Raw genomic sequence first — 25,904 nt, forward strand, 5'->3', positions numbered from 1 at the left:
CACACTAAAACAGCTGGTCTAAGTTAACAGCTGATAGGTGAAAACTTATAATAAGACAGTTCTCTGCCTGTAATTTATCAAGGTGAACAAGATTTTCCTTAATGTATAATTTCACTCAAGTCAATGTCATCTTTTTTTTTTTTTTCCATTCACTGCTTCTGTGCTACAAGCACATGCAGGATTTGAAGTCCTTTTATGTATCATTGATTTTCACTGCTCATGTTGTCCTCTTCTACTAATTTTTGTACTGGAGATTTTTCCAGAGCATCAAAACTGCCTAAAAATATGAGATGGGGTAAATGATATGCAGCTGGAAAAGAGGCAAGCTGAAAACCTCAGAAGAGCTCAGAGAAAATCCTGTTCTAGTGCTCCCTAGTTTGAGGGAAATCAGAAATATATAAAATACTCTCTCAGATAATTCCAGTGTTTTTGTCTTGGGTGGAAATGAAGAAACTAATATATGCCTCCTTGTACAATGACTTGTGTTATATGTCTTAAGTTCAGTACATTAAATATTTGTGCTCAGTTCAAGAATGAGGTCCTTTGAACTAGCACTATATATTCAAATCTATTGACTCACCAGGCTAATATCCACTTCTCAAACTAAGCATTCAAATTTTTATGAAACTACTGAAATATATTCAAGTTTTTGGATAAATACATAGTGGCAAACCCCTCTTTAATTACTCCACTTCTGACTATTTCACTTTGACAAACTCTCTTAGCACATTCTTTAGGAGGACAAGGCAGCTCATCAAAGGTCATCATAGCAATCAGTACCACACAATTTCATTAATCTCTTCAGTAAAAAGAGGTCACTGCAGTCATCTATAAAATCTAGGAAAGAAGACTGCACTTATCATAAAATCTCTGGCTCAATGATGTTCATTTTTAATAAATCTTAGACCACAAGGGAAATTTCAGAAGACTGAAACAGTGCTAAAGTTATGCCTCTCTTACTCAGAAAAAGGCCAAATGGGATGAAGGTGGTATCTATCAGCCATTTGCCTTTTATCAAACCCAGATGAAAAAAAAGAAGAACTCATAAAAGTTTGTATTAATGCTGATTTAAAGGATATAAAATATAATGAATGTGACGTCACATTGTTTTATGGAAAAAAGGTCTTTTCGACTAAAACCAGATTCATCTTTGATAACATTGTAAATTTGGTTGATGAAGGGAACATGCACATTTTTTTTCTTTTTTCTCTTCAAGGTCTACTGCTGTTTTATAGATGGGGAAGAACTTTTGCTGATAAAGTAAGCATGTGATATAAGTATTGTCATAACAGTAAATAATAATGCAACAGGTTGGTCAGAGAGAAAGTGCTTAATCACTTAGCTGTAACCAGTCACACGGAGGACATTTTCATACAGCCAAAAGCAAAAATTCTACATTCTAAAACAAAGAACCCAACACTCTTTCTAAGTATTTCCTGAATCAGGAAATGTATCTTACAAGATGATGTCTCCGGCTGAGGTTATAGGGTAATAAGCTACAGATCACAAACTGCTAGTGTAATCCTGTGCAAAACATTCAATAGTAGACATGATCTGAAAAGAGGATTGGAAGTGACTTGATTACAATGCATAAGTAGAGAAGAGGAAGCATCATGTATTAAATGGCTTCAACCTATTGAGGAAGGGTGCAACAAGAATCAACGTCTTGGAGTAGAATCCAGTAACATCCAATAACAAATAAAGTACACATTTTTAAAACAGTTGGAGTACTTGCTGAAGCTATAAGGGACATGTTATTTTCTTCATCTATTTATGTCTTAAAATTAGAAACTTTCAAACTCTTTGGGTTTGAAGACCTTATATGAGTTTTCTAGTGCTGGTGCAAAGCTGCCTCTAAACAAATGTGGGTCTCCTGTCAGCAACCTTCTCTTTGTACCCTTCGCCAGTAAGGTCTCACTCAGAATTTTTGAATTTTTTTGGAAGTCAGGATGCCATGAGGAGATCTGAGCTTTCAGAATTCGCAGTCAATGGCCAGGCAGCCAGGACAAAATGCCAGGGGCTAAGAATCAGACACTTTCTAGATTTTTGCTCCAAAGCCAAGCAAGGTCTAACTTTCAAGCTTGTAAGGGGGTTTCCTTGTGCCGACTTCCTCCCAACTTGGCACTGGGAGAACATTACTATCTCCAGGATGCTGCCTGTTTCCTAGACTGAGCTTGATTATAGGGAGTTCTTTAAAATGATCCTTAAAGATCTAGAAGTCCTTCAGATTTAGGGCAGACAACATCACCTAATTTAGACAAATGCCTGATTTGATAGGAAATAGCACTATTTCTAAGCAAAAGGTTTTTTTTGAAATGGGATTTTTTTTCAGAAACGAAATTTTAATGTTAGCTAGTCTAGGCTCAATGCAACTAAAATAGATCATATTTAAAGATATGTCATCCTCAGTGACTCATAAAAGCTCATATAGTGTTGCTTTATGGCAACAAACCCAAGGAATCAATGAACAGGTGGGCTAAAAAGTCTAAGGAGCATGTCCCAATGTTTATACACAAGATAGTCACAGCTTTACATGCAGTGATTACGCTTGAAGGGCTGACTAACAGCTATTTTTCATGACCGGGAACATATAAACAGAAAGAGCTTTAAATTCTTATATAATGTGACTGGTATCGGTGCTTGCAGGAACTTATGCCAATTCTGGAACTCTACAGCTGAAACCCAAGCAGGAAACCAATACTCCCAAGTAATTCTGGAACATATGATTGCTGCAGAAAATCTAGTAGATATTAATTAAAATCTGTTCTCATTTACAATTATAATGTATCAGAAGATACTAATTTTTGGATTTTATGCTTTTAATAATAAAAGCTGCAACTTTCAATACACTATAAATGTGTATATTTTCCTTCAGGCTGATGAATTAAACTAAAAGCAGAGAGTTCTTCATTAAGAAATCAACTAATAGTTTAGTATCACTAACAGGCATTCTGGAGAAATAATCATGTCTTTTAAGAGATTTTAAATGATTTAATAATTTAAAGCTTATATAGAAAATTATGATTCTATATCTACAGAAACATTTGCTATGTCAAATTGTAATGACACAAATTGGTTCTCATTGTAAAAAAAAAAAGAGGATGAGAAAGCATGCACAAATTCGGATGGCTCATGAAGTTAAAAGTGGGGTTTTTTTTGAGAGCTTTGGTGTATTGCCATATACAATTGTACTATGACAAGAAAGAAATCATGGGTTACAGATACATGCTGTGGAAGAACTGCAGCTCTTAGTTTGTGTCACAGACTTGTAATAGCTGTATCTATTTTCTATACAACAAGTACAAGCAAAAAAATCAGAGTAATCAAAATTAATAAAAATGACCCACATATCATTGAAAACTTGCCTGCTCTAAAACATCACAGGAAATTAATGTTAGGCCTGACTGATTAATGTGAAAGTCAAGTAAAAACATTTTCAGCATAATCCACTGCTATCTAATCCTAGGCTGGGCATTTACAGACAGGGGATGTCAGCTACAGACCTCGGGGCACTCCCACAAAAATGAGCTGCTGCCAGTTTTGAAGCCCAGGCTCTACTCATCAACAAGGGATCCTCTGGTTAATTTTCACAGTTAATGAAGAAGATATGGAAAAACAAAGGTAAAATAACTAGATTCCAGGCAACCAGAAGTAATTTCAGTAGCACCCAATATTAAGTGCCTAATGGGAAGATCAGATGCTGTCTGCCCATTGCCAGCAGCAGTGAAGCAGCAGTGGCATGTTCTATGCTGGTGGCATCGACAGCAAGTTATAAACCCCACATGATGGTAATTGTACAGGGAATTGCTTCAGCTAGAATTTTATGACAAGGTCTTTAGCTAAGACAAAGACATTTGAACTCAAGGTCAACCACAAGTGGAGAAAGGCACAGTGAAGGGTTCCCAGATTTAGTTGCCTTTATCAGTGTCAGTGGAAATTGCAATACCTGCTAATTCTGTTCTGTTGTAGGCAAATGCATGCAGCCAATCAAGCAGCAATAAAGTACCACTTTCAACTCCCTCACTGCTAGTTAGGAAACTCCCATCTCTGGAATTATTTCTGTAATTGTAATCGTAGACATGCTCAAGGAAAAAGCCATGGCCTCCATCTCCGTGGATTCAGTTTCAGGTACATCTTTTCATCTTGCTTTTGGCCAGCAAGAAGCACATACAGAATTTACCTGGGTCCAAAAGGAGATCGGAAATGGATTTCATCTACGCACTGATGATTGTAGCTCAAAGTGAGTGGTGTTCTGCTCTACTGACACCGTAATATTTCTGTTGCAGTGACCACACTCAAGCCTTCCACAGAAAAAATCATACTCTGGAAACTCTGCTAGTGGAAGGGACCAAACAACTACAGTACTCCTCCATTCATCTAGTGAGTAAGCTAGCCAAGCAACCAGGTGAAACAAAAAGCCCCAGTGAATGCAATTTAAGATTGCCCACGAAACTTTCATCACCAAAGATGCATCCTAAAGGAAAGATGTATTTCTGCTTTATGCTCAGGTCTACATCTCATAAGCACAGATACACCAAAAGTGAGAGAATATATGCTGAGAAGTGAGGAGTGGAGTGATTCACAAAAGTTTCATCTCTGGTCAACATAAATACTAAAAAGCAACTGCAACTTTTGACTGGAGGCTACAAAATGCAAGTTAATTATTCACTGAATCACTCAGGTGTATAAAATGATGGTAGAAGTTAAAAAAAAAAAGAAAACTGAAAAGAATAAGAAACTGAGAGAAGAATTAGCAGTTTATTAATTTCTCCCTAAATGTGGCCAGAAATATGGAAGTCTGGGGAGGTGGATGTGGGGGGCTAAGGGGAAACAACAGGAGATGGAGGGGGAAAGAGAGAGGAGAAATGGTTTGATCTTCCAACAATGGTATCATTCTTGGAGTAAAATTCCTTGCTATTGAAATTTTATATGACAGAGAGGTTAAAAACTTTGAACTGTAGAGCACCAACATTATAAAGCATGCTCAGATAAGGTACAGAAAAGTATTTTTGTCAATCTTGTTAATCTCTTAAATATTATGTATGATGTAGAGTTACTGATGAGCATGCAAGAATAATAATATTTGCTATGATCTGTGAGATAGAAAATGAAAGACTGGCCATAGTCCTTCAAAAAGAACTTTATGCAAGTCATAGATTGCAAGATATTAAAACTGGAAATGTCAGCTCTCCATTAATCTACAAGGGGAGTATGAATCAAATGCAGAAACAGAGATGTTCTATGAAAATGATTTTTTTTTCAGCAATTTATTATTTTGTACAACAGCACCCTGCCCAGAAAGAATTAGACATGAACAAGTGAAAAAGATGTTATTCCAAAGGTTTTTAGAATCTAATTTAAATCATCAAGTTCTGAGTGTTTCTCTAGTTATGATGGTAACAATCACAAAGTAAGCTGCAGAAGGACGTGGAAAAGAAAGAGAAGTACAGGGTTGACTGCACTAAAACCACCCAGCTGCATCAACACACTAACAACACATCAGCCACTGTGAGGGATTTCTTTGGCCTTTGGTTTCTAGAAGGCTGAATTATATGATATAATTGAACAGGTAACCGTAGGACTGAGTTATTGCTGTCTGTCATCCATTTAGCCTAGAAATAAGACCTGGTAATACTTCCTAAATTCATGTACTCTACCTCTTAAAACATGAGCATAAACTAAATAAAAGCCCAATACCACTGAACTTAAAATACAATATTATCTTCTGGATTTTAGGGCATTTGGTGCTAATTCCTGTCACAGATATAATGCAAAGTGCTTCAAATACCAGTTAAGCTCATTGTTGAACTAAATGGTAACACAACAGGTTCTGAAAAGAGGTTAAATGGTTACTATGGTAATCTCTGACATGGTCTAAATCAGTGTTTAAAAGCTGACAGAGGAAAAAAAAATGAAGAAAATGGCTAATAGCTTTTTTTCCTGGACCACTATTCCTAAATCTTTGACTTTTTCCTCTTCAAAAATACATTTTTCTCTGATGCTTCTGGAAGCAAAATCTTTTAGTTCTACATTAAGTGGACTCAACAAAGTGAGCAGATTATAGTGGCATATTACTCCTCAGCCTTCCAATGAAAATGGAGGGTTGAGGTTCCATTGTCTTTTCGAGACTTGCTTTTCCCTCATGATTTCTATTAAAGTCTTGGTCTCTTTCTGAAGGTCCTTCTAATGACACTTATGATGGAGTATTTTGATAGTGTTGTTTTGCAGCTTCCCTTAGCTCTTGATCTTGGTTTGTAACAGCAATCACACAACCATTTTTGTCACTGTTGGTTTGGAAATGTAAGAGAGAAAGGGAAGGAAAGTATTATCCCAGACTCCTGCAAAGCTTCTGCCTAGAACCTAGTGAGGCAATTTCTGCCTCTGCATTATGCATTCACTTGATACTGGTAGTCAGAAAAATAAGTAAGTACATGAAAGTCGAGCTGGAGACCAATGCTGGAAAATTTCAGATATAGTATGTTCTGTGACCCTTTCATTGGTTGATTCTGCAGGTCCATTTGCCATCGCTCCCAGATTACAGACCTTTATACCTAGGAGTACTCCACAATTACGTTTGGATTTCCTGGAATTCCTACTGCAGTTTCCATCCAAAACATGTCTTCATACTTCAGCTTCAGTACCTTCCACTTGGAATATACTTCAACCCATGCAAATGACTGATACATCAGCTATCTGAATAAAAATTCTGTTTGAGTCTTTCTAAAAAGAACTCAAAGATGATTTTGATCCCTCTCAGTATCTTTCTCAAAACCCTGTAAAAACACTTTTCAGAACACTGCTTTCCAACTACCATTGTATGAAGCAGTGTTTTAGAACTTTAAAATATCCTATACTTGAGCAATAGACTCCCGAACATTAAGAAGTGGAGGCTGGGAATTGTCCACTGTTCCTTCCTTTGGCCTTATAATTTTCTACGAAGTTTTTAGGAATATACCTGGTCTAAAATGAATGAATGAATGAATAAATAAATAAAATAATTATGATAATTATAAATAATAAAATTAACTAGTATTTGTTTAATAGACATATTATTAAATTTTGTATATTTATTATTAATTTGTGTGTTTGTGTATTATTAATATCTTGTGTATTTTGTATATGTGTATTACTATTTTGTGTGTTATATTATTTTCTATAATGTGTATATATTACAGATATATGTAATATACGATACATAACACATAAAATATATGTATTTTATGTACTATATTAGATGCTCAGCACTAAGTGTAGGATCTCTTTTGTTAGCACAGTTTAACCTTAAGATGCCTTTCCGCACTTGGAAGGAAAATGGCAATCATTACGTTTTTGACAAATAAGCAATACAGGTTTTTCTGATCTCAGAATGAATACTGTCCAGAAACAGAAAGGGCCCAGAAGAGCCTGAATTTAACACTATCACTGAACTTCTCCTTCTTTCTACTGTTCTGTGTATTTGAATTTAATACCTGTAAAGCCAGACAGACCGAGATGAATCAAGACAAGTTCCTTTTTGATTTCAAGTATGCCAATTATATTCTTTTTATTATAACACAAGAATGCCTCTGATCTCCTATGGTGTCTCTTCTAGACAGGGATTTAAGAAAGAGAATACTCAATAAAGGTATATAGTGGGATTGTCAGCAGTTTGAGTATAAAAGGTAAGAAAAGAAATGCATAATTTTAATAGCCTGAAACAGTTTTCTAACTGCTCTACTCAAATCATACTTTTTCCCTTTAACATCACAACATTTTAACATCTTCAATTTCAAGATGAAAAACAACTAACTAACTGCAAAAGAATTTTAAACCAGGCTTGCTTATTCTCAAACTTGAGAACCTGTTTTGTCCCCTGTCTTACTATGAAAATCAGCTCATTGGCAGGACAGATCCTGTACTTACAGTGTTGAACAGGCATTCAACACTGTGAGTTTACTCTATGGAACTCTCCACAAAACCTGAAAAATAAAACCCCCTTAGATTTTTACTTTTTAATTGGGCGTGATAAGAACTGAACTTGAGGAAATGCGAGCACTATGAAGAAAACATCATGATCCAATATGCAGCTAAATAAAGGAGACCTCACATTTTAAAATTTGTCTGACACTCTGACAGCATCTCCCTAGGGATAATGATACTTTTGTTCGCAAAGCACTGTGCTATCTGCAAAGCTGTAAAAGAACTAAATGTTATTATCAGAGATGGGAATGGCCTATTAGATCATCTGTCCATCTATCATACAACCATAACAGAAAGTAATAGTGAATTGCTGCTGTACTTTGACAGTGACTTTTGTAAAAATGTCCTTTAACTCTTAACTCTCTGCAAGTTTCAGTGCTAGAGTCAATAAGCTTGGCAGCTCACTAACTTTTATGAAGTATATGAAGGTATTAAATATACCCATCTCAGGCCCACTTTCCACCTCATTCCTTTAGCTTTTATTTTTTCATGAGGAAGCAAAGAACAGTCCTTAGGTATTGCCCACATCAAGCTTCACAAAACTGGTCTTCCACTCTCCAGCTGCAGAACGCTTGCATCTCACCCATTTCCAAGGCAGTAGTGTAGCATTTCTCCTACTTGGGATTGTGCATCATGTAGGAGAGTGAAGCTGGTGTTTTCCAGCAGACTTCCAACTCAGAAGTCATGTATAAAATATACCCATCACAATGCACTGTGACATGAGCATGCATCCATCATGTAACCTATCCATGGTGAATGCCTGATCAGATAATGCATAGAGTCTCATGTGAAGGTGTTAGGATCAGGTTCTTAAAATTATTAGAGAGATGCCTCTGCCTGAATTAAGGTGCAAATGAGACCATATGCCAAAGTCAACAGTTTTTATTTAACAGTAAATATGACGTAGAGAGACACAGAAAGAAATAGGAAAAAGAGAGAAATGGGCAGAGAAGGAGAGTGACAGAGAGACAGATTAAATAGAAAAAAAAAATCACCATTCTGTGCATTCTGACAGCATCTCAAGTTCTTGCCACAGTCCTAATTAGTAGGCATATTTGGGGTGGACTTCAGTGAGCAGTTGCTTCTTTGCACAGTTTGCTGCATTGGACAAAAGTCTTTCGAGATTTTAACAATATTTAAGCCATTAACCAACATTGGTCTTTCATAAATGACAGTCATAAAAGGTTTGCAGAATTCTTGGTGGCGAATATTGTCAGGTCAAGGGTCCTTCTCCTTATGGTTCTCCACTGCTTCCAAGGGAAAGAATTGTTTCTGCTTCTCCTTATATTCCGTAAAATTTCTTGGCATGTTTGCTACAACAGGTTTTCAATTTAAGTGCCAATATAAGAAAATGTCTGGAGGGAAATCAGCTGAAGTATTCAGAAGATGACTCTCAGTATGATTCACACCACTGTGAGCAAAGAAGAGGTCTGTCTCGCCTTCTGTACTGCAGTGATAACAGATATTGGATGCAGTGTGTACTCAGATAAAGTTAATGGCAGTGACATCTGGTACATGACAGAGACGAGCAAACTCCTGTGATCTGCTTCTTAACACTCTGTGCCCAAACCATTATATGTCAGACTTGGTAAAAGTGAATAACCTTTCAGTATTTACCACTCGTCCCTCCCATGCTCTCAGTCAAATGAGACTGAAGGACTACTGGTTAAGTCAACTTCATATATTCACAAGGAGACCACAGGTAAAAGCAGACAAGAAAAAAAAGATTCAAGGTATGAAGCTCATTAGTAGTGGTCTCCGGAATATTTAGCAATCGTCGCACAGACTTTTACATTCCCAAAGCCCTCTCCCAGTCGTAACAAATGCTCACATAAAGGCTTGTACCTTCAAAGTGCTTCACCAACATAAATATATTAATAAGACCTTTCCCAGAAGAGAAGGCAGTGTCAGAGAAATGCCATTCAAATGGCTGGGCTGTGAGAGGGAGTGCTTCAAATTAGTTCATTAAACCTTCATCCTCTGCCATCAATTTCAAGCCCATTTAGAAAAAATGACAGAAAGTACAGTGGAGCTTTATGAGCAAAAGAAAGAGTAAATACTCATAAAATTATTTTGCCCCCTACGATTGAAATGTTAATTAAATTGTAATTCTATGATGTTCATCAACTGAATTTGACATAAAGAAAACTAAAAAAAAAAGATTTTTATACTCTGTTTGACTGAGGCCACCCAGATAGTTCTTTTAACGTGACTGGTGACAATTGCCACTGATGTGCTCTGGTAAACATCTTGTTTAGGTGTCAAAATTAAAACATTAAGGATAGTCTGACATCTGATACTTTATTTCAAAAATATTTAGAATTCGGATTAGCTCTAGGTTTCTAAGAACTGCCAAAATTACCTAACCTCTGCAAAGGCAAAAAAGGAAATAAAACCTATCTTCAAATATTGCAGGCCACATACAGAAGTGCTTTTAAAGAACAAATTCATTACACAATTATACCATGTAGAATAGTCTGTAAAAGACTTTTTGGTAGCAATAAAATTACATTTGTCATAAATTTTTGCATGAAATCCAGTTGCTTAGGTTTTAATTTACTTTTTTAGTAAGCTAGGCCACCACATCATGTTCATGATCACTACCAAGAGACAAGAATGTGTCTGTTGCTACATATCTGGTATAGGTAAATCATGTTAACCTTCATATGTGCGGTGATGTATTTACTAATACTGAAACCAAGGTACTTCTTGATCACAGCTATATCTGCTATGTCAGCTGATAACCCCTTTATGGAGATATGATTTCTGTCCCCTATTTATTATCCCTTAAAATATGCTAGAATTTGCTTAGCATCTTTGCTGTAGAGCAGGGACTGGAACATCAAAGATGGTGAGATAGTTGAGTCAAATATGGAATATGAATGACATTTTGTGTGAACATAACTCCCAAACCACTGACAAATGCAACTCTCTTGGTTCTTGGTAGAGATTTCTTTTCCAAATTGGGCTAAGCAATTCTTTGAATCAGGCTCAACATACATATGACAGAAGTAGAGGTTCCATAATGGAGCAGAAATAAGTGAAGACTTTGTGGATTAAATATACTTGGCTGGTGAGTAACTGGCTTCTGTGGGGTTACTTTTTATTCGTACAGTGAGCTAATGAGCTGGTGCAGAAAGGCTACACATAGTATATAGAAAACTAAGATTAAAAAGTCTCCATACAACCTAAGTTATGATATTTTTCCATATTGATTGGATACCTTGTATGCTTATGAACACCGAGATGCAAGAATAAAACAGAAGTTCTCCTGTAGTATGAAAAAATATTTAGGATGTTCGTGTAAGCACAGTTTTTCATGATGTTTCATAAGATCATATTATCTAGCTCCTTACAAATAAAATAGCCATGCTTGGTAGCAACTTCCAAAAGGCCCTATCCAAAAGGTACAAAAATTACAATGGCTTTCCTACATACGTAGTACCTGACATATGAAGGAAGGTGAGAGCAACCTAGATTTCGTCTCTACTGCAAACTATTCAAAGCTCTTGTAATACTCTTCTAATATCCAAATACTTCCAGAATTATTAATTTTAATTACCTTCTTTTTTAATAAAAGATATTTTCCAAATCAGAAAGCATTTGTGCAAGTAGCTCACACTGCTCAATATCTGCTTCAAGTAACATTTTCACCATATTGCATTAGCAGAGTATGAACTTTCTGAAGCTGTTGCAGAAAAGTGACTGAGATTTAACTGTGGATATTAGCTAGAAGACTTAAGAGGCAATGTTCTATGCCACAAGACAGGTGAAATCCCACACTAATCTATAACATGTTATCTGTCAGCTGCATATGGGGATATAATTGTTTCTTTTCTTAAAGCTTGAAGTTATACTACAAGGGTAAAGTTTCAATTCCTCTTTGTGTAGTATTTGGCTTATTATATGTGTTTTGATACAGAAAGACATGAAACACTTTGAAATCATACATAATATTGCAATAGAAGACCAATTTGCTGCTTAATAAAATTTCATATTTCCAGCTTTCAGGTGGGCTGAGGCTTTAAAGGAATAGGGCCTTCAAACTACAAACTTCCTTTTTCTCTTTTTTTCATTTTCATATTTGGCTCTAAGAGTGAAAGAAAAATGTCCCATATAGCAAGGGTACCAATGTACCCTGTAAGTGCTGTCATTATGAAAAAATGCTGTCACTATGACAAAATGTCATACAGAAAAGTCTCTATGTAGCAGTGGCTTTCAAATCAATAAGCAGTTGAAAAAAGCCATCTCAAAACACAGTCTTTAAAAACAAACACTCAAAAAGGCAACACTGAAATCTACCATTTTTGGAAATCTGAGAAGCCTGCATGGCTGCATTTTTTGGAGCTTTTAGTCTAAATCCAATATTCAGGTTTTTTCACTTGTAAGAAGGAAAGATTTCTTTCAGATTGTCCCTTTAATTACAGAAATTAGGGTTTGAATCCAAAGCATCTTATTATCTAAATTAGATGATGAGAAACTCAGACTCACGATTCCCTCTCCTTAAACAAGAGCAGTGAAGTACACCATGCACTCTGCCTATTATGAGTAGGCGGAGTACTATCTGTCGATCAAAAAGGAAAAATAACGTAAAAATGAATACAAAATGGTCTTATAATAAGCAAAAAGTTGGATGTATTAGTATGAACAACCTCCTAGGATGCACAATTTGGTGATAAAATATTTCCAAGAAGTGTCTTGTGTACATGTAGCACTATATCTACTAAATAATGAATCCATAGGATGTTGACATAGACAAAAATAAAAAAGATGATAAATATTTGAGTGAGATGCCATTCCAAGGTTTTTGTAAAATTCGTAATTCTAATCAATGGATATTTTTACATATCAGCTCAATAAAACTATAAGATATTTCAATGAAAACCTACCATTATCATCATGCACAATAACATGTCTTGAGATGCAAACACTGAGAACCACAAATAAACCTAAATGCACACCACTTTTACAATGCAAATACAAATTCTACATACCCAAGCTGCACCAATTCAAGAAAAAGTAAAATTCATGAAAACTTTTTTAATATGTTGCACAAAGTATCATTGATCGGATTAGCAAATGAGAATGTCCCACTCAATGAGTATTGGAAAAGATGTTTATCAAAAATGTATCAGGTGAAGCAAGTCTGAGAAATGCTGATAACAGATGGGAGCTGTCTCAGCAAAAAAAAAAAATGTTGCTAGTTTGTCTGTTTCTCCAGCTGAGGATAAAAGTGTCCTGGGGGGAAAAAGTCTGATTTTTCTTACCTCTTCTTTCTCTGCGCTTTGCAAGTCCCTCCACTCCTCAGTGACATGACCGAAGTCCACTGTGTTCATTGCAACTTTATATTCCCCAATGATATCGTGTTTGGAGAAACGATCAAAGTCATAAACTGCCATCACTAAAGTTTTTCCACCCAGCTCAGAGTATGGTACCTGCAAAGATGAGAAAATGACAAACTCCACATCTGAGACAATAAAGATTGGTCCACTACAATGCAAATCTATTTCTTTGGTTTGTCAGCTGTCATCTCAGGTAAATTGAACTGCAGAGAAAATTATGAGGTGTATTTGTTTCAGAGTCACCAGATGCGGTATTTCTTGAGACAAGGCTCTGGCACTCGATAGAACAATGTGGCAGCTCACTCATCACTCCTGGGTTTTTCTCATTCTACTTCCAATCATTTTGTGGGTGATGAAACTGAAACAAGAAGCCCAATTATTTGCACTGAAGAGACATGAACTTTTGACACAATGGTGTCTTTTCCTCAATAATTCACCCATCATCACTCAGAGATGGGTAGCTCCCAGATTGATGTAAAAAACAGAACTGGCTTACTGTATCTGACACAAAGTAATTAGACGCTAAACAGTTCTCTTACAGTACCACTACCTATTACTTACCAAGGTATATTTTTCATTATTACACCTTTCACATGGTAGACACTAAGGTGCTTTCTAAGTCACAGTGTATAGCTAGAAACTGTGGTGGCAGAAGGCCAAGTTCTGACTAATTCTGCAGCTGTTCTGATGTGGTTCAGACAGATGCTGTGGGTTAGGATGTTTATAAGTCACATTTTTAATATTCAGATGGAGACAAGGAGTTCAGGTAAGCTACACTTAAGTGGCTGTTTGAAAAGGTCTGACTTAGGAACTGTTTGGATATATGTGAACACTTGGTCAATCTGAATATATTCTGCAAGTATAAACAGTTTCCATGGGCTTCATTAAACATTTATCTATTAATTGTCTATATATAAAGAGAAATGGAAACATAGTATTATCATTGTCCTTGTTAACCTCTGCATATTCCGGTCTGTTTAAACCCTAGGACTGTTGTCTTCTGTTACTGTTTGGCTTCCACTTGCTTCTTAAAATAACTTACTAATAACGTGAGTAGTTTTCCTTTTACATAACATGTTATATAATGTTTAAAATAAGCTTATCAAACTGAGAGCCAGGTCTAGCTTCCATTATCAAGTAGAATAGTTTCAGCAGTACATGGTTGTATATTTTCGTAAATACTACAGCAAAATCTATTTTCATTCTGCAATTTATTTGTAGCTTCTAAAAAGCTACAGAAGGCAATTATATGTGGAAGGAAAAATTCTAAATAATGTTAGTTTTATTTTTACACAGTCTCAAAAACAGGAGAAGAAAAATGTTCTAAAGTTTATTTTTCTGTTAGTTTACACTGGATCCTGGTCATTTGGAATGCATGCAAAGGTTACCTTCATCATTATTTACTTTTTGGTAATCATTAACTTGACCTCAGTAAAGCTCATTTAAGCTATCTGCCTTTTGAAATCCTTCCTTCATTCATTACCTCTAAAGTAGTTTCAGACCCTGTCTTTGTTCTGGACTACCAAGGATGGCCTCAGCTTTTGTGAAGGATTGTTCCCTCTCCCTGCTTTCTGCTCAGACATAGTCAGTCTTTTGACTTAAAGCAGGTGACACAGACAATGTCATTCCTCTAGACATGAACCCTCTTCCCACTTCGGACCTGAGGAGGAATACCTCCTGGTGTAGTCCAGCTAGGATTTCTTGGTTTCTTTTTGGCAGTGCAGTGTGGGGATACAATTCAGACAGCTGAAGCCTGGTAAACACTTGCACCCTGGAACAGCACCATGGATGTCTGGGAAAAAGAAATGAAAAAGGGACTACCACAGGGAACCACTCAAAGAAGGGAAGAAATAAAGTTCAGGGCTCAAGATGCAATACAGCAGAAACATAAGTCATCTCATTCCCATTAGCCCTCCGTTGGGAGGAAGGCAGGCAGCTCACAGCTGTGCCCTGGGAGAAGGCAGCAAAATGGGCCTGGGCTGCCTGGTGGGCAGTGCTGCCAGAGAGATGTACACCACCTGAAATGGGTCACAGGAATAAAGCTCTGCCCAAGTAAACACGATATTGTCAATAGTTCCCATGGAAGTTATTATTACAGTTGCAGCACTAGTTAAATGGTCATTTGTGGTTTTCACAGTAGCCCTCAGAACAATGACAGTACTTGGCATCCTCTGTTGGTTTTCTCTCAAGTACAGACCACAGTATGCAGGGGATAATCAGTACCATACTGGGATGTGCTTAAACACTCTATCAGGTCCTGTGTGGAAAGCAAACTATTCTCTGGAGCACAGAATTTGAATATTAAAGATGAGACTTACAACAAGTAGACACTATAGCCCAGGAGTGCCTGATCTGATTTATAATTTGTGTTTTCATCTTAGATGACAGCATTATTGGTTCTTTCTTTGCTTTTGTGAGCTGCATGGGAATATGCAATTTAGAACTCTGTTTTCTTTTAAATACTCTCCTAGGAAAGCTCGAGAAAAAAATAACTCCCCACAAAAGATTACTTTTATGAACATCTTCAAGGAAAGAATAAGCTTATATATGCAGTAGTAGTTGTGTCCTCCAGGGATATCTTTCTCATTGAATGATTTCATAGCCTGAGTCTTTCACTGTTCCTGTTTTCAATCTGTAGCTGTCATTATAAGATTGGGCACAGAGAGAAAGGCCTAAAGTAACAGCGGAGGAACTAGGAGAAGCCCTGTGAAACATGCTGTATAGTATTCCTTTATTGTATTTAACTGGAGCTTAAATGTGGCTACAGTTTTAGAAAAACACTAATAATAGATATTATTGGAAAGATGTAAATACTGCTATATGAGCCTTAGCTAGATTTATTTAGTTCATATGTTATTAAACCTGACACAGGATTTCTTTTCATATGTAAAGTAGCATGGCAAAGAACTGCTATGACAAAGTCTAGCAAGATTAATATGCCATATTGTCCTCACCTATTTACCTTCCTCGAGTTTTAACTTATTTTTGAGGAAAAGAAATATTATACTGAATGCCATTAAACCGGACTACAAAGTTATTTAAAGAGTGTTGGTCTAGTGTAAGAATTGATATGCCCGCAGCTAAATCCAGATACCAAACTACAGGTAAGGTATTAAGGAAAAGTTTATTCCAAAGTCAGAAACCCTAAATACACTGATAAAATCATAGCAGGTGAAAGAGCAGCCCAGGAAACCCGTTTTGGTGCTTTTATAACAATATCTTTCACATCTGCATAACTTCAAGGCTGTATTCTCCCCTGTGCTTTTATGGTCTCCGTCTCCCCCAGCAGGGGCCTCAGGCATGTCTGTGAGTACTTTTAGCTCTTCTTGCAACAGGGGAGATAACTTCTCAAAACAGGTAGGCAGAGAAATAGATAGCACTATTCATGGGAAAGAATATTCTCCCACACCGGGTTTTTCCTAGGCCTAGTTCTCCTAGTAGTGAAAGCCTCCTTGAGTGAAAACTGTTTTTCCTCCTCAAATAAATTTTCTGTCTATGACTTTCTGTTCCTACATGTAGTAAAATTTACACGACATTTGTCAAAGTGTCACTGTTTTCTGAATTTCTTGTACATTTTATTTATTTACTACATTTATTTATCATTTTGCACATAAAATATGGATCAGATTGTCATACATTGGGTTAACCAAAGTGCCTAAAATCAAACTGTGCCTTTTAAACCTACTGAAGGCTGAGTCTACATTATAAGAAGATTGAGTATCACAGGTTTCTACAACATAAAAAACCACTACACTGCAGTTACCAATTAACTAAGACATCTAAATCCATAGCCAAGCATGAGACACATAGTGGTTAAATATGAAAGTTTCAATAATTATCAAGAACTACCTTGAAAGTAAATTGCTCATTGAAAACAGGGTTAAGGGTCTTTCTGTGGACTTTTGTTTCATATTTCTTCTTCTTATCAGGCAGCAGGAAGACTTTTACATAGGGATCAGATGTACCACCCATATCTAATGCAGGCAGCTCAGCTGCTTGAATAATCCCAACAAGAAGCTGAAAAGAGAGACAAACAGTACAATGAAATTTCAAATAGATATTTATAAAAAACCTGTAACAGAGATATATACATGCAGACTCTATTTTTGGTCTATGAGAAACTATTGCCCTGTCCCCCCCTCCATTTTTCAAGGAAGGCAAATGAAGCAACACTACTGACTTTAGAAAACCAATTATGGTAGATTCAGACTGTACAAAGGCTGCTCTATAGCAGAAAAGAGGTTTTCAAAGGGCAGCTGATTACAGCTAAATACAGACTTCATCTTTTTAAAGACTGCAATCAAATAACTTTCAATTGCTCTCTCCGCTTGTGCATTATTTTTCTATGCTGAGCACCATGAATAGAAATCACATTATTAAACAATCAACAATGTCTAATTTTGACTACAAAATTTGTATTCTAAACCCCCAACACATAACCTTCCCCCCAAACCAAACACAAAAAGGTGATAAAATCAAATGCAAATCCTCTGGAGGAGCTTTATTGAAAACAAATGGATCTTTCAGCCTTCCTTATATTTAAGTTCTCTTGCTGTGTATAAGGATGGGATCAGTCAGTAATTTAAAGACAGTGTTTTCAAAAAAACTCCATGAAAACTAACCTTTGGTAATCTAATCCTAGTAACAATTTGTAATTTCATTGCAAAATAGAAAAATTAGTTTTAAATCACTTATACACTTATAAAAATAAAACTGAAGCACAGATGAAACTTGTAAATGCCTTGGCCATTTTTTAAGTGTTATAAATGAAGGCTCATGTTACATTATGTTATGTCATGTAATGTCATGTAATCTAGACATCCCAGCCTATATTAGGCCTCATCAGCATAATGGAGCTGAGAAAAAGAAAATACTTTTAATCCTGTTCCACAGACACAGAACTAAGGTAAACATTGAAATGAGTCTTCAAGGTCATTCTGAAGACAACATATTAAGAACTAGGAATGAAATCTGAGAATATTTTCTTCTAAATCACTGCTTCAGTCACAATATATTTGCTTCTCTCATGGATGAATTGTTTAAAATTGGAAACAGAGGCTCTAACAATTGGAATACAGAACAATATAGTCAATCTAGGAAAGAAGTTTCTGGCTTATGAGAAATTCCTGAAAGTTAGACTTATTTTTACCAGTTTTAAATTTACAATATGGCCTGCATGCTTTCCCTCCTATAGCACTCTTAAGCTCAATGAAACATTTTCCTTTAGTTGCATGAAACATTTCTCCTTTTCTGTCTCATTCTTATTCTAGATGCATAACACTTCATAAATACATAGATAGGCTCAGGATCTACATCAAGTTTTTCACATCAAAGAGTGAAAAGCAAGGCTATGATTTTTAGTTAACAGAGTGGAAAAGCAGTTCAATTCCCCTTTACAATTTCTCTCCCTAAAACTGAGGCACAGTGCTCTGGAGAGTACATCGGTCATCTTGTCTCCATTTTTAACCCTGTGCAATACATTAGCCAAATTTTAGGACTGTAGTTTCATGTCACTGCACTATACTAACCTAAGTGAACCCCCTCTCCTACTCTTTTATATCATCTATCCTTCAACAAATTCTAAGCTGCAACATAGTTTAGAGCAGCAAAATAAAATAGGAATACATAACTCAAATAATTTATTACATTAATTAAATACAACACATGTTTACAGATTTGTGGTTCTTCCATCCTATTTCCCTTTGTAAAATATGGTTCACAAAATCAACACTTCCTTTAATAAAATTCACACAGGAAATTTGTTTTCATATTCTAAGGAAACTGAAATCCATTTGTCAGAACACATTTGCTGCTTTTCCTTTACTCCTCTTTAAATCTTCTGCTTCTGAAGGGTCTAACATTTCATACTGATTTCATACTGATTTCAAGTAGGATCAGTGTGACTCATCACATGGCCAGGGAATTTGCTCTGGGAGTTGAGGAAAAGCTCCTTTAACCAGAGTTTCTTGAAAGGTTTCAAAACTCTTTTTAGCTCTTGCATTGAAAACCAAGCACTAATAGTCAGAAGATAGTTGAAAATACAGGCAAATACTATTTATTATGCCAGGTCATAGCTGTGTGTAAATACCCTCCTACTGACAGAGAAATTTTTCTTAATTTTTCTCTTATTTTGTCTTGCAACAATTAAAAGTACCAGATTCCATGAACAGCATCAAATAAAGCATATGAATGTGGAAATAAATCACAACTACATGTGGAAGTCAGTTCAGGTGATTAATAAAAATTAACTGGGATTTAAGTTCAAAAGTAATTTCTTTCCATAAACAGGAAAGAATTATGTGGTTTTTGACTGAAATTGTCAAAAAAATGAAACTCAGGATAATGTGTTCTCAAGTTTACTGAAAGATATGCAGCAGAAGTGAAGAACTTAGAAGTGTTGGTGTACTTCGCGCCAAAGTTAAGCACTGTGAATTTTAATGTAAGGCTGTGAATTGGTATAATTGACAAAAGTCATCCCTGGCAAAGAGGTCAGGGAGGGGAATTAAATATGCGCTAGTTCAAGATGTGGCCAGACCTTTAAGTAGGTCGATTTTAGGTCTACATCACATTACAGTATCTATTTATTCTGAAAACTTGGGTAAGTATGCCAAAGTTTGGTCTTACCAGCTTCAGAGTAGGGTACTGAATAATTATCAGTTCTTAACTTCTTGTTCAACTTTCCTGTTTGTTTTTTTTGGGTGCTGACCTGTTTATTTAACTTTTATTCCAAACTAGAATTTTCTTGGCTATTAAGTGTACTGTAATGGAGAGCAACAGAACCTGATGCAGCTAGTTATTACAGCAAAGTGCACACTTGATGAAGTGAGAGAAAGGAACTTCTGGCAATCTTACCAACTTGCTAAAAGACACACAGTGAACCAACTTACCTTTACGTCCCTCTTTTCCCTTCCATATATGTTTGCTTACATTTTAAATACCTGAAGGCTGAAACTACATTTTAGTTTCTGCATATACACTCCATAATGTAATGTGGGTGGACATTGATTGGTGATGTCTTAATATAAGTTATTAATAACCATGATATAAAACTGTGTCTTCAGTTTTTGATTAAAGGTGTAATATAAACTTCAAGTACATTCAATACCAATTTAGTAGCACCTCTGTAATGAATATTCTGTCTTACTTTCTCCCTTTACTCTGTGCAAGCAGCAAGGATTTCAGAAATATCTACTGTAATAAATGTATGACTTCATTCTCCTCTTGCACACACAGAAATGAAATGTTACAAGTTGGTTATTTCAAACCTGATTGTTCTGGAAGTCATAATCCAAAGAATATTGGATTTTCCCTAGCTTCTCAACTTCTTTGGGTTCTTCCTTCTCTTCCCCATCAGTCAGCCCAGTCTCAGCATCATCATCCTTAAGAGCCTAGAAAGAAGGAATGTAATATTCATAAATGAGGCAAGTTGTTAAGTACAGTTTAAAAAAGATACTGTGCTCAAATCTATTTTAAAGCCATTAAAAGCAAGCATGACAGTGGAAATTCAAATATGCAGTTTACATATATATTAATACTTTTTGGGTTGCTCAAGAAGATGTTATAAATCAGCAAGCAAGCAATGGAAGTAGGAAGAATGCTCCTTGGGCTATAACAAGCAACAATTGTTATAAAACCTGAAAGTAGAAACAAAATATCATCTCCATGTAAAAAAAAAAAAAGTTCTTCTGGGCTCAAACGGGCTCTTAAAGAGGCACAAGGAGGCAAACATGCTATTAAATAAGCAAAGTCACGCATTCATTCAACTTAAGAATATCTTGACAACGTCAACCCTGTTTGTGCATGCTGTGAATTGTTTGCATTTCGCAACATGTTTCCATAAGACTACTATGATCAAGAGCATGTGCTGTGATGAGCTCTTCCTACAATCATATGCCAAACATTTTTCATATTTATTTAGAATGAATATGGAAGCAAAGTTTCTACCATGCCATTAGCAAATGCATGTTCCTCCTTTTCCCTCCCTCCCGAGACCAATTTCCTTTTTATTCATTCTCACTATAAAGCTTGGCTGAACCAAATTGATTGCGAGTTGAGTTTAGTTTGCTTAGAAACAAACACAGAGAAATACAGAATTGCTTATATCTTTACCTATGGAATAAACCCTGTTTTTTTAAAGGATACCTCAGTTATCTTAGATTTTATATATAATTCAAATACTAAAGGATATTTTTTCTGTACCAGAAAGCAGAAGTATTTGCACTGTGGAAAAGGTAATTCATACAATTATTAAACCATATGAACCGTACCTAACTATGTAGATCTTATTCCAGCACATTCTTACCTGAGTAAGAACTGAAAATGGGCAAAAGTGATGAGGTAAATAGAGAAAAAAATGTGGAAAATGTGAAAGTAAAGTTGAGAGTGTGAAAACACAGAATCAATACTGAGCATTCATCCAGAATTGCAGAATTGCTGTTTGCATGTTATAGTAAACAGTATGCTTGTCTCTAAGTCCCCTATCTGGATGAAGGTTCTTTCTACATGTAGCTTCTGCTTGCACAAACAAGACTACTAAGTGCCAGAACAAGATTTATTCTCTCTTTTTCACAGTGTGACATAGTCTTAAGAAACATATAGCATTTCTAAACAACAGGTTGTAGCTGGGACTCTCTATCTGAAGAGACAGCAAGGCCAGAAAGTAGCTATATACACGCTAATAGCGGCTGAAGAAAGAATGAATGTGAAAGTACTAATATCCTCACTCAGCCCCGAACACAGTAGGGGCCATGCAACAGTTATGTGGGGTTGGTAAGAAGAAAGATTGATCTCTGAAGTAGAAAATGCCACTTTTCAGAAGCCAGATCTAATTCAAAAGGTCAGACTCAAAACTGTATGGTATTAAGCAATTATTTCTCTACTTTTTGAAACAAATGAGAAATTCTGCTGGCATAGCTCAACTGAAATCAACACAACAGCATTGATTTATGCAAGTTGAGGAGCTGGGTCTCAGGTAAATATCTGAATGTTAGTGAGTGATGGACTTTTTACCAGGAACATAAATTACAGTGTACCTGGATGAGATTGGTGGGAAAGGTCGGTAGTGGATGAGAATCACCTGTGAGACTGGAAGAGTAATACTTTTTGAACTAAACCATTTCTATCTGGAAGGGATGAACTGCCTGAAATGAAATTTGGTTTGAGACATTTTAATCTCTGAGCTGCTAGCAAGTTCTCTGACTGTAGCGCAACATTTTTGTTAGTGCAACAAGAAGTGTTCAAGAGACACTTGAAAACTGACAGGTTCTTTGACAGACCATATGTGGGACTGTCAGGATACGGAGTAATGCTATTATGCCAAACACCCTTGCTTTCACTGGTAATAAAAATAAACTTAAGGTTTTGTGATCAAACAAAAAGAAGATGTGACTCAATCCCACTGAAGCAACCAGATTTATCTAAGCCTGGAGACAACAGGAAGCTGTAAGTCAGGGTGGGATGTTAACTCTAAGATCCACTGCTCTGAATGATCCCAGGAATGTCCTAAAAGAAGACTCCACGATAAAAGACTGATACATAGCTTCAGTATATTATTGTTTCTGGGACAAGTACTCGATTTGCTGCTGTTCCATCTACTTTTGACCTGGATTTTGTTTGAGAGGAACTATCCTATGGCCATTCCTGAGGGATAAAAGTGAGAATGCAAAAAGAACCTTATATGTTAATTTCTAGGTATGTGGAATTTGTAACTGCTGCATCATATCCACACTCTTCTCTAGGAGAGCTATATACTCTTCTGCAAAGCTGATCAGTCCAGAAGGTAATGGACCTGTGGGTAAATCAAACTGAAAAAAGTTCTTTCTGTGACTAAGGAATGTATAACGGAAAGCTAACATCCCTCTTGCAAAGGAGTTTTGAAGTGCAGGCAGAAAACACTGGATGGCTGAGAAACTCTTCTCCACAGGTTATGAGAAGCCTATTGGAAGGTGAAAGTCATTTCCAGAGGGGATGGAAAACATTGCACGTTACTGACATCAGCTGAGGAGCTACATGATTCTTCTTGACCTTGACTGAGAAACACTGAACAACAGCTAAGAAAAACACTAAGAAAGAAATAGTGTTTGGATATGGACGAGGTTGTGGCATGGGGGAAGACGTGACAAATTATTATCTCAACAGCAGTATGTAAATAATAGTTTTTACTGTGAAGAGAGAAATTTGCTTTCAGACTACAGGCCAATGCTTTAAGAAGAAGAAGTTGAGTCAAAGGAAGCACAAGAGTTTCTCATGTTTGATTCAGCTGCTGAGTTTCAAAGAGGAAGAACTGGATTACTTCAAAGTACTTGAAACACCCCAGAGGGATTTTAATTTTGTATTGAGATTCTCTGAAAGATCAATATTTAATGGAATAGTACTGCAACCCTCAATTTATAGCACACTGTAACACACTATATTGTGTCTTACTGATGTATTGCTACAATCAAAATAAGCAGCTATATTTTATTTGTTTTAGAAACAATAAAATATTTTTAATTATAAACCAGCTTTTTCCTCAAGCCCTCTTCAACTGATAAACGGTAACTGGAAAGCCTGGATTTAGATTCAGAGAAACATAAGTCTTGGCTTTCCTAGTATTTCCTTTAACTTCATGACATTTTAAATGCTTTATCTGTGAAATATACAACATGGAAATGCATTATTGCATTGTGCTGAAGACCAGGTTTACCTCTTCTAATTTAGGATGACTGCTGAACTTCACTCAAGTGGTTTCTTCGTTTCTGCATAACATATGCAGAAACACACAACAGTGAAAGATCTATATCCTTCCACATGTGTATAAGTATCTGAAAAATGTAGGCTTATATGTAAACAGGTGTAGGAATGTACAAAAGAAAGTGTTAATCCAGTACAACCATTACAAGGTGATACATCTGCATCTAATGAAATCAGCAAGTGGGAAAAGTTACTTTGTGCCAGGTATCATAACAGAGCCACACAATACACAATAAATGCTTTCTTAGACCTGGAAGACAAAATTAATTTTTGAGCCACTTCTCAATCTATATTTGAATGAACTATGCAAACTAGTTCTAACCAAGGCTTCAGACATAAATCTACATATGGCATTAGGATTCGCTTTTCTGTGCCATGTTTAGTTAATTGTTTACAAGTTCATCTACTCTGCAGTGATTCTTATAACAAAAAGGGCTAAATTACAGCAATCTGGGGATCCACTGTTCGGTCTGCTGGTTGTTTCTTCTGCAACATAATTAAGAGTGGTTTTGCAGCCTCCTCTTTTCTTCTGAGTTGTTAAAGGAAATGCTTAATTTTAATTTTTTTTTTTGTAGATGCATCTTTTGCATTAAAAAAGGAACAAAACCCCAAAGCTCCTTGTAATCGCAGCTCTGCAAACTCCACACCCTTCAGTGGGTTTTTACATTCCTGAGTTTTGTCACTCTCTTATTCCCCTTGCTGACAAAAGCCTCTCCAGTGATACTGCCTCCTGACACAGCAAACATTCCTCGCTTCCAGCTGAGTTCCATCAAAACCCCTGCACCTTGCCACTGAGTTTACCACATTACTATCCACCACAAACCAGAGAAGAGATTCTGGGTCTTAAATCAAGTTTATGTACACTTTCACTTAATCCCTTCCCAAATTATGTGTAGAAAATGGGAGGGTCTGCAAACGTTTTTGCACAGTTGCTCTCTGGTTGCCTCCAGATTCCGCATGTGCCCAAGCTTCAGGAAAGCAGAGTGGGAGGAGACTCATGTAACAAAACTGCTGGGGGAGCAAGTGTATTTCCTTGCCTCCTGAAGAGAGAGGCAGAGGCCGCAAGCATGTCTGAGTCTCCAAGAGGATGCAAAGACCCACAGAGGTGTACTTTAGACTTTGATTCTGGTCTCAGTTATCATATTCATGTCACAAATTATTTAAAATGCAAAGTGCCTTTCACTGTTATATGTAAAGAAATGCTTTCATTAACAGAGTTTTTAGTGTTCCTTTCATGCTTTTAAGGAAATAAGTTATCAGTAAGCAAGAAAGAGAGACACTGGGAAGGAAAACAAAACACTGACTGCAGCCTGTAAGTTTGTTTGTTGCATGGTGCACGTTGCTGTCCTGAGTTCCATCTCCACCTGCCCTATCCATCACTCCTTTTGTTCACATGGTGAAGGGGATATTTTTTTTTACGTGAATGATGCCCAGTCCTCAGGCTTGTGCAATGCCTGCTGAGCTGAATGGAAGAAAACAATATCATTTTGTAGCAAGAATGTTCTGTGCCATGTCCAACATTTAATTTATCAGAAAGACAATTTTTCCTCCACACCTAGGAATGACTGCATTTCCACTAATGGTGGTGCACCTCATAAATTTCTTTCACATTCAAGAACACCATAATTCTCATCTGGCCAATTTTTATCCCAAGGGAAAATAAAAGCCTTTAAAAATTCCCGTCTGATGCCCTATCACAAAGCAGAAAAGCCTGCAATTTAAACATGTTTTCTATCAGAGTCCCCCAGAAGGAAAGGCAACATTTCATTCATTCAGCATCTGCTTTCTCTCCATGAATTAATTCAAGGAACATGTTGTGCCTGGGTTTCCAGTGTCTGAGCCAGGCTTTGGTCATTGTGAAATCTACTTTGC

General features: G+C 36.4%; 1 protein-coding gene across 3 annotated transcripts in view; it reads right to left on the reverse strand.

Moving 5' to 3' along the window:
• Positions 1-25,904, reverse strand: part of SYT1 (synaptotagmin 1) — a 351,884-nt gene that overhangs the window by 59,090 nt on the left and 266,890 nt on the right. For 2 of the 3 annotated variants that reach the window (XM_027661549.1, XM_027661540.1), the window contains 3 exons: positions 20,567-20,689; positions 17,151-17,318; positions 13,227-13,394 (listed from right to left, as the gene is read on the reverse strand). In XM_027661549.1, coding sequence (XP_027517350.1) covers positions 13,227-13,394; positions 17,151-17,318; positions 20,567-20,689 — 459 coding nt within the window. The remainder of the gene's footprint in view (positions 1-13,226; positions 13,395-17,150; positions 17,319-20,566; positions 20,690-25,904) is intronic. The other variant, XM_027661558.1, reaches the window with a different exon arrangement.

The sequence above is a fragment of the Corapipo altera genome, unplaced genomic scaffold, assembly GCF_003945725.1.
Source record: "Corapipo altera isolate COAL_440 unplaced genomic scaffold, ASM394572v1 1, whole genome shotgun sequence".
In the NCBI taxonomy this organism is placed as follows: domain Eukaryota; kingdom Metazoa; phylum Chordata; class Aves; order Passeriformes; family Pipridae; genus Corapipo; species Corapipo altera.